This window comes from Lasiosphaeria miniovina, assembly GCF_030549165.1.
Source record: "Lasiosphaeria miniovina strain SMH2392-1A chromosome Unknown B0T26scaffold_6, whole genome shotgun sequence".
NCBI lineage: Eukaryota > Fungi > Ascomycota > Sordariomycetes > Sordariales > Lasiosphaeriaceae > Lasiosphaeria > Lasiosphaeria miniovina.
In genome coordinates this window covers 2,676,872-2,688,025 of record NW_026848225.1, presented here as the reverse complement: position 1 = coordinate 2,688,025, position 11,154 = coordinate 2,676,872, and the positions used below count along the sequence as shown (strand labels likewise).

Here is an 11,154-nt window from a genome sequence, read left to right as displayed (position 1 = left end):
GAAACCCCCAAACTGACGCCATGTTGACCCTTGATATTGAAGTGATAAAGTGACTACGAGCGATCAGCTATCAACTTTTGGAACTTGAAGTGTTATGTCAATTTAGCGCATACTACGGAATAGGCCCTTTACCTTAGGTAAGGCAGGACTCACCGCAGCCCGACGGTTGGTGACTAAGGTACCTTTGCCTCCTATATTGTATGCGCTGCATCTCTGTAAACATGTACAAGACCTGTTTCTACTTTACGTTCGGAGAAAATTTGGCCTTCCCACACTGAACTTTGGAGGAGTCTAACAAACCTGCTGCAAAAATCCCTAGAGTTAGGTTTTAGCTCTAATGTCGTTGTTCAGAGCGGGTGGGGCTGTTCCAATGGGAAGCTAGGATTCCCAATTAGGCGGGGGACAAGGCTTGAAACCTATCGATAAGTAGCGGCAAGCCCGCAGCTCAGGAAGCCGAGGATTAAGCCCGGTCGCTGCAGACCAAACCCAGATCAGATCATTCGATCATTCGACTCGACAGGCCCGGCAGCTAGTATCATTTGTTGCATATCGCTAGTTTTGCTTTCGACTGTCGACCATCGCCTTGCTCTTCGACCCGTGCTCCCTCCCGTATACGCGGGGATCTGGGTTATGGCAGTGCTCTGAAAAGGGATTGCTGGTGACCAAAATCAGGGAGCAGCAGCTTGCCCACGACGGAAATGGCCACTACCGGTACGCCCTCCAATAGCCCTCCCTCGGTCTTGTGGAGGTTAATAGGGGGGTCATATCAAATGATGGATTGTGTCAATCCAGTCCCAGCTGACCAGTCATGCTTAGAAGTCCGCGTCTGCGTCTGCGGCGATGAAGGCACCGGAAAGTCCAGCTTGATCGCCTCGCTGGTCAAAGATGTCTTCGTCACGAGCAAGATCCAATCGGTCCTGCCTCAGATCACCATCCCCGCGAGCATGGGCGCGCCCGCAAATATAACTACCACGATCGTCGACACATCAGCCCGACCGCAGGATAGGACCACCCTTAGGAAGGAAATCCGCAAATCCAACGTCATCCTCCTCGTCTACTCTGACAATTACAGCTACGAACGTGTGGCCTTGTTCTGGATGCCCTACTTTCGCTCTCTCGGTGTCAACGTGCCTGTCGTTATATGTGCCAACAAGTCCGACCTCACTGGCGACGGCAAGACAGGTCAGGTCATCGAGGAGGAAATGTTGCCCATAATGGCCGAGTTTAAAGAGATAGATTCTTGTATCCGATCGAGCGCCAAAGAGCAACGGAACGTTATCGAGGCCTTCTACCTGTGCCAGAAGGCTATCATCCATCCCCTGGCACCTCTGTTCGATCACAAGGAGGGTCAGCTAAAGCCGGCGTGTGTAGACGCTCTGCGGAGGGTCTTCTACCTTTCCGACAAGGATCAGGACGGATTCTTGAACGACAAGGAAATGCAAGAATTCCAAATCAAATCTTTTGGCAAGCCCCTGCTGCCGGATGAGCTGGAGAATATCAAGCAGACTGTTGGCAAGACCATTCCCGGAAAGACGGCTCCCGCCGCCCCAGGTACCCCGGAGATGGGACTCGATATGCAGGGATTCCTACAGTTAAACAAGCTGTATGCGGAGAAGGGCCGTCACGAGACCATATGGTTCATTCTGCGGAAACACCACTACACGGACAGCCTGAGCTTGGAAGACCACTTCCTGCACCCGCGATTTGATGTTCCCGATTATGCCTCGGCTGAGCTCAGCCCAGCCGGCTATCGATTCTTTATGGATCTATTCCTGACATTTGATAAGGACAATGATGGTGGTCTGAACGACCAGGAGCTAGCCGCTCTGTTTGCCCCCACCCCGGAGTTGCCATCTTCGTGGCAGGAGAGCTCGTTTCCGTCTACAACAGTCAGAAACGAGGCTGGACATATCACCCTTCAAGGCTGGTTGGCACAGTGGAGCATGACTACATTTTTAGAACCCAAGACTACACTGGAGTATCTGGCATACCTCGGGTTTGAAGCACCCAACGCGCGCGACCTCACAACGCCTGCACTAAAGTTAACGAAGCCGAGAAAGAGAAGACGCCGGCCCGGGAGAGTTGAGCGTAACGTGGTCCTCTGCTATTTGCTTGGCTCTGGGGGAGCTGGCAAGTCGTCGCTTCTTGACGCATTTCTCAATCGCCCATTTGATCCGTTATATCGGCCGACAATAAAACCTCGACGTGCCGTCAACAGTGTCGAGCTGCAGGGAGGAAAGCAGTGCTATCTGATTCTGGAGGAGCTTGGCGAGCTGGAACCTGCCATTCTCGAGAACCAGGCTAAGCTTGACGCATGCGACCTGATTTGCTACACTTACGACTCGTCAGACCCCGACTCTTTTTCACACATTGTCGACCTGCGCAAGCGCTTTCCGCAGCTCGACGAGCTGCCCGCCATCTACACGGCGCTGAAAGCAGATCGCGATAAGACGACACAGCGCAGCGAACTGCAGCCTGACTCGTACGCTGCCGCTATCAATATGAGCACCCCACTGCATGTCAGCGTCACTTGGAATAGTATCAGTGAGCTCTTCGTCGCCCTCGCCGAAGCTGCCATGAACCCCAGCATCGCGTTCCCTAAGAGCGAAGACCCCCCAGATCACACTAGTCTCTACATGGCACTGGGCACAACAGCCTGCGCCGCCATCGCTGCCTTTATGATCTGGCGGCGGTCGACGAGCGCGATGTGATAGGTTTTGTCTTTGAGAGCAGCGGAGGAAAGGCAAGACGGGAGTCGAGTTGGGGGTTCTGTTTTATGGATTTCCTTTGGATGAAGAGATAGGATACGTATCAGCCCCAAGTGGGTGTTGATTCGAAGAGAGTTTGGAAAGCGGGACAGCAAGGGGGAAGCAGCAATTTTTTTGACGGGAGTAGGATTTTTCTGACATGGTTTTGTTTGCTTTGGCGACGTGGTTGTTTTAAGTAACGGCCTCGCTCCCCCTTTTGCTTTTGCCCTCCTCCCCAGGGGGCGAAATTATGATACCCACCTCAACTCAAGTCGCGCCATACGGACGCAACACGCGTGCAATCACCTTGGTTTTACGCATTGCAAATGCAAGAGTCTAGTATTTAATGTTGTCTTTTTAATAACGAAATTATCCAGTATATCTGGTCCCCACTCCGCCTTGAATCACCTCCAGCGACTTTGAAAGTCTGGGTTGCTTATGTTTCCCGCTGGTCATTGTGAAATGTCGCTGCCAGCTAACGGCAAGCTTAGAAGTTGCCGTTCTAGTTTGCGGAGAGGTTAATCGCAGAATATGCTAAAGATAGAATAGTGTGTGTGCACCATCACGAAGAGGCGACGCTCAACAATGGTACAAGATCAGTCAAACTGAACGGTCAAACATAATGCCTCGTCTAACGTCGCGACAAGATTTCGTGCCGTGTTGTTTTGGTAGCTCCAAGGATGATATACTAGAATGGCGGGCTCTGCTGCCACCGTACCACACCATTTATGTTACCTGTTTACCATTGTTTTGCTAGGTAGCCAAGTGTTCCCTAGGCGGGTAATGGAGAAGGAAAAATATTCATAGTTCTTCCATCAAAACAGAGCCTTGATATTTGCCAGAAAAAAAAAGGTTGCTGGAGGGGCGCATATGCCAGCAAGTTTAAATGTGAATGCACGGTGTCAAATGCCTGCTGCCTCACACAGGCCGACCCAACAACTTCGTGTCCGAGTCATGGGGGTTTCTTGCTGTCGCTGTCTCCGCAGAGCAGGAAAGGGAGAAGAGAGGAAAAATGCCACCGCGCCAGTTCCCATCAGGGATCGCCTCTGTTCCTCTAGAATAGGTAAAGCACAAAGCCAAAGTTGTTTAAGACAGAAAATAATAAGGGAAAAGAGATTCTTGTTTTGCCCGGGGGTGTTTATACCCTGTAGAAGCAAAAGGCAACGTAGAAGCTAGCAGCCTCCATCTCCTCGGGAGAGACGAGCAGGGCGCCGCCGCGGCGCTCGCGCACTCCCATGCGCTCGCTGAGGGGGCCGAGATCGGGGTCATCCTTCTCCGTCTCCCACACGTCGTCAAACGTCTTGTGGTACTGCAGCTCGAGGTTGTAGTCCTCGGCCAGGGCGCGGAACGCCTCCCATGGGACCACGTACTCGGGCACCTCTTCGACGGCCTCGTGCAGGAAGAAGTTGTATTTCCACCCAAACGGCGGTCGGAAGATGCCGTCCTCGGGCGTCTTTCCGGGGAACCGCACGCGGTAGATATCGTTGCCCCACTCGGCCGTTGGCTCCTCCTCGTCGGCCTCGCCGTCTTCTTTCTCGTCTGACACTTCCCCATCTTCGGCCTCAGCTTTGGTTTCAGGATCAGCACCGTCGGAAGAGGTCTCAGCCGCCTTAGACTTTTTCTGCTTTGCAAGCCCCTGGTTGAATGCCTCAACACGGGAGCCAATGACGTCAGAGTTGGGGATGCACCCAAGGAAGCGGCCGCCCTTCTTCAGCGCGCCGGCGACGTTCTTGAGCATCTGGCGCGCTTTCTCCTCGCTCTCGAACGCGTAGTGCATGCAGAACATCATGCTGACCACGTCGAAGCCGCGGCTGCTGCTGATATTAGAGGTCCCAAAGCCAACTTGCCGCACAATCTCCACGTCCCCCAGTGATTCAGCAAAGCAGTCCTTGGCGTGGAAGCGCGCGTCAAAGATGCTCGGCGGTCGTCGGCCTCTGTCACCACCGCGCCCTCCCCGCCCACCTCCTCCGCCGCGGTTTGCCATGCTGCGATATCGCTCCCGTGCCTGGTCAATGGACACATCAGCCGGGTCCAGTCCAACATACAACTCAACGGCCTGCGGCGCCTGCTGCCATTTGTACAGATCGCCTCCCTTGCCGCAGCCAATGTCGAGCACTAGCAGCTTATTGCCAGAGCTCATGCCGCGCTCACGGGCGCCTGGCACGTGGTCCTCATCGGGGGAGAATTTCTGGATGATGCAGCTCTTAACCCAGTTGTTGAAGGAGCGCAGGCCCTTGATGCGGCTGTCCGTCTTGCGCCAGTCGCGCCCTCGCTCCGGCACCGCGTTGTAGTGCGCCCGCACTACGTCGTTGATGACCGAACGTCCTGCCAGCGGCGGTGGCCCCGACGGGCTCCGCAGGTCCCTCGGGTCTCTCGGGTCCGCCAGCGGAGGCGCTCCTGATTGCGCTTCTAGATGTTGCTGCTGTGCGGCAAGGGTTCGCTCGCGTTCGAGGGCCCTCTGTCGAATTTGCTCCCGCTCTGCCTCAGAAATGCGAGCCCGCTGGCCAGGTCGTTTCTGCTTGCGCGGCGCCTCCCCGCCAGGTGGGGGTGAAGTAGACCGCTGTCGCTTCTTGGCCGGCGCCAACTTTTTGGCGTCGAAGGGCTGAGGTAGGTCGTCGTTGTCATTGTTTTTGCGACGGGACGAGGATTGCGACGCTGCTGAGTGCGTCTCAGTTTCGTCGTGGGGGAAGTTTCCCGCCATGGTAGATAGCGCGCAATCAGGACGGGGTGGATAGAAGGTGAGGTGTTCTGGAAGGGAGCTTGTAGATCTCGCAGCTGGTCTGGGCCTTTCTGGTCGCTGTCTTTAGCAGGTGCAGATCGGTGATTATCGCTTTGTCATATCATTCCGAAATGCGATGTATAAGACTCGAAATAAAGTCCCGAATCTTTTTCGCTTTGATATTAGGAGCAAAGCGCGGAATTGGCAAGTCTCTGTAGTTGCACGATAAGGCCGTGTCTGTGTCGCTGTCGCTGTCTGAAGAAGGCACGGAAGAATGCACAGTGGGCTCGCAAGGAATAAAATAGCGATAATAAAGCCGTCCACGGTAGGTTTCTACGTTTCGACTAGACCGGATTAGGGACAATTGAAGCTACAGTTTCAACTCGCTTGCAGAGCGGCTTGGAAAATACAGTCAGACCTGCACATAACGATCCGAGCTTACGATTAGAAAGTAGTGGGGTAAAAATGGGGCAAAATGGGTCAGAGAGAAATAAGTGGGCCTAAATTTGTTTTGCATTCCCTTCGTATAACAATATTGAGCTGGTTTGAAGGGTAGACACTAAGCCTCTTTGGTATAAACCCACTCTAAATTTGTCAGGCCCCACTAACTGCCTAATTAGGGGTTGATCTTTAACGATAACCTCTTATTAACGATCAGAATCTGGGTATATACCGCCCACTATCGTTCCTTGTAGGTCTGACTGTACCCATGGGCACAGCCCAATTACTAAGGCTTTTGGCTTGTTGAGCTTGGCCGCCAAACCAATGGCACTAGCCTAATATAGTAAGAACCTAAGATTCAGCTCCCCGGGCTGCGACTGACGCGAGCAGCTGCCGCCTTGCATCCAGACCGCGGCGCTCGAGCCAACCTGAGAGCTGACAACTTCGAGCTTAGCCATCCTCCGTCTTCCAAACCCAACCAGCGTTGTCAACATCTGCAAGCCGAGCTGCCAGCGACTTCATCCGCCGAACTCGTATCTGCCTTGAATATCTGAGGCATTCTTTTCTGCATCGAGACGATTTGTTGCAGGTTCCCGCATTTACTGGACTTAATCAGGCAGGCTTCTTACAACCAAGGTCCCGACTGGCCTGGCCTGGCTCTAGATCAAACCAACCAAGTCCGTCACATCGCCACCACAATGGGCTCAGATCCTCAATACGCAAAATGGCCGTTGCTGCTGCTGGCCCAGCACGTCTTCACGCTCACTAACCCCTACGCCTCCCGTCCCGCGCAGCAGGCGTCGGCCAAGAGCCTGCAGGATGCCATCAGCGAGCACAAGATGGCGCCCCTGTACCGGTACCTTGCACATCCCGTCGAGGGTATCCTCAACCCCGTCGGCGAGGCCAGTTCGAGTGTCGTCGGCAAGCCTACAAGCAGAAAGAGCAGCGCCGTCGGCATGATCGCCACCAAGGGCACCTCGTCGAGCATAAACCTCCTCTGGGACGAGGCCTTGTACCAGTCACTGCAGGCCGATAACCAACGTGAACTAGACGAGTTCCAGAAAGAGGAGGATGAGGCTGTCGAAAAAGCTGGCGACACTGAGATCATGGCTGCCAGAGGCAAGAGAGCCGAGTTCTGGGCCCGAGTCGGTGACAAGGTTTGTTTTCCACCGTCCAATAGCCTCCCCCCGGCTCTACTCGCCATTGGAAATATTTTACTGTTTCTAACAAGTACGCCTTGCTCGCCTCTATAGGAGAAAGCCATTTCCTCGTATGACGACGTGTATGAGAAGACGGGTATTCTTGGCACCAAGATTGATATTGTGCTCGCTATCATACGAATGGGACTGTTCTACGGTGACAAGCAGCTCGTCAAGAAGCACGTTGAGCGGGCCAAGACGCTGGTTGAGAGCGGCGGCGACTGGGACCGTAGAAACCGCCTCAAGGCCTATGAAGGCCTCTACCTCTTGACTGTGCGGAGTTACAACCTGGCAGCCCCCCTACTGCTGGACAGTCTGTCAACCTTCACATCGTACGAGCTATGCACCTACAGCAACTTGGTCGTCTACTCAGTGCTCGCCGGCTCCATCTCTCTCAAGCGTGTCGACTTCAAGTCCAAAGTGGTGGATGCCCCTGAGATCAAGGCGATCCTTGGTGACGGCAGCGACAAGCTCTTGGCCCTGTCGGGTGCCATCTCGGCTGGCCCCGGCGCCGACGCGAGCATGCAGGACACGAGCTCGATCCCAGCAGGAGCGACAGCCGTCGTAAACCTGACGACCCTGGGCCGCAGCACCGATCAACCTGAGGCCGAGATGTCGGTAGACTTCAGCTCGCTTTCTCAGCTTGTCAGCAGCCTGTATAACGGACGGTATAAGCTCTTCTTCCAGGCTCTTGCTCTCGTCGAGGAGCAGTTCCTGACGCAGGACCGCTACCTTCACGAGCACAAGAACTGGTTCATCCGTGAGATGCGCCTCCGTGCCTACCAGCAGCTTCTGCAGAGTTATCGTGTTGTCGGTCTCGACAGCATGGCTAATGACTTTGGGGTAACCGTTGACTTTCTGGATCGGTAAGATTCTTCCTGCGTTCCCTTCAAGTTTTTGATAGGAAGCTAACATGTTCTCTCACTCAGCGACCTAGCCAAGTTCATTGCCGGCGGCCGGATTCCCTGCACGATCGATCGTGTCTCGGGCAAGGGCGTCATTGAGACCAACCGGCCCGACGACAAGAACAAGCAGTACCAGGACGTCGTGCGCCAAGGCGATCAGCTGATTACGAAGCTGCAAAAGTATGGGCAGGCTGTTCGGTTGAGAGGGAGCGAAAGAGCGTAATGTTTTGTTAATCCATATGAATGTGCGTATTGAGAGGCGCGATCCTGTCTTCCGTATGAATGAGAGGGAGACTCTTAAATAGATGGAAGGAACACGAAAAGCGCATTTGTTTACCCGGGTTTTTCTCTGCATACCTCAACACCCACGCCCACATTTGTGCTGTGTTCTGAACCCGTATACTTGGTAAAGTGATCTCTCCCAACGTATCAGTTTTGGAGACAGTCGGCTAAGGGACAGGCAGGAGCCGTGAAAAATAGAGCAGTTTCGGGAGGGATGCGCAAATGTGATAATTAGCTTGTATGATACCTTGGCTTTTGACTGACGTTGTCTTTCCCATCCTTTGTTCTAGACATGGAGACAAACGCCAATATCCTGTGTTGAACATTGTGGTCTGTCAGGGGTGTTTGTTGAGGCTGGACCAGTGTGTATGAGTTTGATGTTATCATCCTCTCAAGAAGAAATAATTAATGGGAAAAAAAAGAGGCTGAACAATGATATATAAATACTGGCGCCTCGCACGCTATCTAGCCCTAACTTGCCCGCTGTGTATTTGGGGATGGTATTCCCTTCGCTCGCATATCATCTAGATGTGTTCTGCTCTCCCCGTCGACCACAATATTTAGAAGTATGAAAAAGAAAAATACATGGTAAAAAACGCCGAGTCTTCTTCTCTCTCGCCCTTCCTCTCCGTGATGGTATCCCATGCTACTACTAACCCAACCCCCAACTCCCCGCTTTTTTGAGAAAACCATGGCTAGACCAAAAGATAATCAGTAATGCGTACGGATCCAAGTTTCTCTTTTTTCCAGACTCAAGCATTCGAAAGCTCGCCAACAAAGGGAGGACTATATAATCGATATGGCTCGGTTCCGAGATATGAACCGGGAGGCAGCTCCGCAGAACAAAACCACCGCGCGCACGCATGTCTTTGCATCAGCGGTACTTGCCCATGAACTCCTGGTGGAATTTGATGATTGACCCGACCCACTCGGTTCCGGGCGCGAGGAAGGTCGTGCGGAAGTGTAGGCTGCCCTCCTTCTGCCCGAACCCGGAGCCGGGGACAACGCAGACACCCGTGGCCTCAAGCATACACATGCAGTAGAACTCATCGGCGGTGCGCCCCTCCTGGGCGGCAGCCTCGGCAGCCTTGGGAGACAGGTTGATTGTGGGAAAGAGATACATGCTGCCCTGGGGCGAGCCGCACTCGACGCCTTCCATTTGCTCAAAAGCCTTGTGCAGGGCCATGGCCCGCTCCTTGAGGCCGTTGAAGATGCCGTCATACTCCTTTCTGTAGAGATCGTGGCTCGGCTCGCCCGGCTTGGGCGGGTTCACCATAAGCTCCACCAAGCATTGGCCGATGACAGGGGCGCAGAGCATGATGCTGACAAACTTGTAGATCTCGGCCTGCACTTCTGGGTCGAAGTTGACGAGTTCAAAGTAGCCGCCGCGGTGGCCGCACTCGCCCACCATGCCCTTAGAAACCGAGTGGAGCGATGCGAGCTCCACGCAGTCGTACTTGCCTGGATTCTCCTTCTGCAGCTGGCGCAGCATGCGCTTGAAGCTGATGAACTCGCCAACAAACACATTGGTCTGATACACCTCGTCGGCGAGGATGACCAAGTGCTCCTGCTGGGCGTAGTCGATGACGGCGCGGATGTCCTCCTCAGGCAGGGAGGCGCCCGTGGGATTGCCCGGGTTGATGATGACAATTGCGCGCACGTCGATACCCTCGGCCTTGGCTTTCTCGTTGGCCTCTTTGATGGTGGCAAGATCAGTGCCCCAGTTCCTGGCCTCGTCCAGAAGGTAGGGGACACACTTGGCGTTCAACACGGCAAGAGAGGCGGTGTAAAGGGGGTACTGGGGGATGGGGACAAGGATGCCCGAATTTTCGTCGGCGCAGAGGACGTGCAGGAGGGTGTTAACTCCTGACGAAGCTCCGGCAGAAAGGTAGATGTCCGCCTTGTTTGCGGGAAAGCCATCACGTTCTAGTCGGTGCGCGGGTCAGCTTGTAAAGTAGCTACCGACACCCTCCCAAGATCTTGACGCAATAGCATGGGACGACATGGCACGGCAGCTAACTCACCTTCGAGGAACTTAGCAATGCTCTGTCTGATAGCGGGAACGCCATTGCTAGCGCTGTAAGCACCGACAGAGCCGACGCTTTTGAGGAGCCTCCTCGCGCGCTCGAGAACGTCAGGCTTGTAGCCCAGCTGGTTCAGCAGCACGTCCTCATGACTAAGAAGGGTCGGGTTTTCCAGCAGACTCAGGACCTGGCGGAAGAATGTAATGGGCTTCTGGTCGAGCTGCTGGGGGTTGCCGATGTTGGCCGAGATGACCTGGTCGAAGGGCAGGTCGGTGAGCCCACCCTGGAGGTAAGAGCGGTACTCTTCCGACTTGACGGCGAGCTCGCCGCGCACGGCATACTTGGCCGCCTTGATGTGTGGGTTGATGTTGTTGATGTTCAGGCGTCGCCGGGGCGTTGTGGATGACATTGTGCGGGTCTGCCGGCACGAAGGCGGCAGGCGCAACAACAACAGTGGGCCGGGAGACGACGAGAAGCAGTTGCGCTGTTGACGCAGCGGGGTAGGGCGGGGATGAGAAGATGGCGGGAAAGCTAGGCTCACGATATCTATGACAAACACCAATAAATGGGCTCGTTGGTTAATAAAAAAGATGTCTGGGAACTGCAGCAGCGAGTATAGATAGGTAAGGTAGGTAGGTATATAAATCCTAGCCTCGAGATAGTGGTGGTCCAAGAAAAGTATAGATTTGAAGTGGCGAAATCAGACACTAACACTTGAGGCAATAATTTACAGCGTATGTGAATAGCAGGAATAGGGGGGTTGGTGGTGAATGGACGATATGGAGGTTCGTCTTCTTCAGGCGGACAGAGAGCGGGCCAGGGAAGGATGAGAGAGAG

The 11,154-nt window shown here is 54.2% G+C and overlaps 4 protein-coding genes across 4 annotated transcripts; 2 read left to right on the top strand and 2 right to left on the bottom strand.

Moving 5' to 3' along the window:
• The first annotated feature begins 1,120 nt into the window (after positions 1 to 1,120).
• On the top strand, positions 1,121 to 3,129 carry B0T26DRAFT_722903 (EF hand associated-domain-containing protein). The gene has a single exon (XM_060442609.1). It carries the CDS (start codon positions 1,203 to 1,205, stop codon positions 2,709 to 2,711), a length of 1,509 nt encoding a protein of 502 aa, XP_060293078.1. The 5' UTR covers positions 1,121 to 1,202; the 3' UTR covers positions 2,712 to 3,129.
• Positions 3,130 to 3,885: 756 nt separating this feature from the next.
• On the bottom strand, positions 3,886 to 5,448 carry B0T26DRAFT_754928 (mRNA capping enzyme-domain-containing protein; the record flags this gene model as incomplete). Its single annotated transcript, XM_060445880.1, has 1 exon — positions 3,886 to 5,448. The coding sequence occupies one exon, from the start codon at positions 5,446 to 5,448 to the stop codon at positions 3,886 to 3,888; it is 1,563 nt and encodes a 520-aa protein (XP_060293077.1).
• Positions 5,449 to 6,605: 1,157 nt separating this feature from the next.
• Positions 6,606 to 8,234, top strand: B0T26DRAFT_743123 (26S proteasome subunit RPN7-domain-containing protein; the record flags this gene model as incomplete). Its single annotated transcript, XM_060444213.1, has 3 exons — positions 6,606 to 7,064; positions 7,161 to 7,972; positions 8,036 to 8,234. The coding sequence occupies 3 exons, from the start codon at positions 6,606 to 6,608 to the stop codon at positions 8,232 to 8,234; spliced, it is 1,470 nt and encodes a 489-aa protein (XP_060293076.1).
• A 933-nt stretch (positions 8,235 to 9,167) lies between these two features.
• On the bottom strand, positions 9,168 to 10,726 carry B0T26DRAFT_679140 (pyridoxal phosphate-dependent transferase; the record flags this gene model as incomplete). Its single annotated transcript, XM_060440312.1, has 2 exons — positions 9,168 to 10,219; positions 10,318 to 10,726. The coding sequence occupies 2 exons, from the start codon at positions 10,724 to 10,726 to the stop codon at positions 9,168 to 9,170; spliced, it is 1,461 nt and encodes a 486-aa protein (XP_060293075.1).
• Positions 10,727 to 11,154: the final 428 nt, after the last annotated feature.

What these genes read in the sequence shown, in the direction of transcription:
- B0T26DRAFT_722903 (XM_060442609.1), top strand. Translation starts at nt 1,203, where the DNA reads ATGTTGCCCATAATGGCCGAGTTTAAAGAGATAGATTCTTGTATCCGA.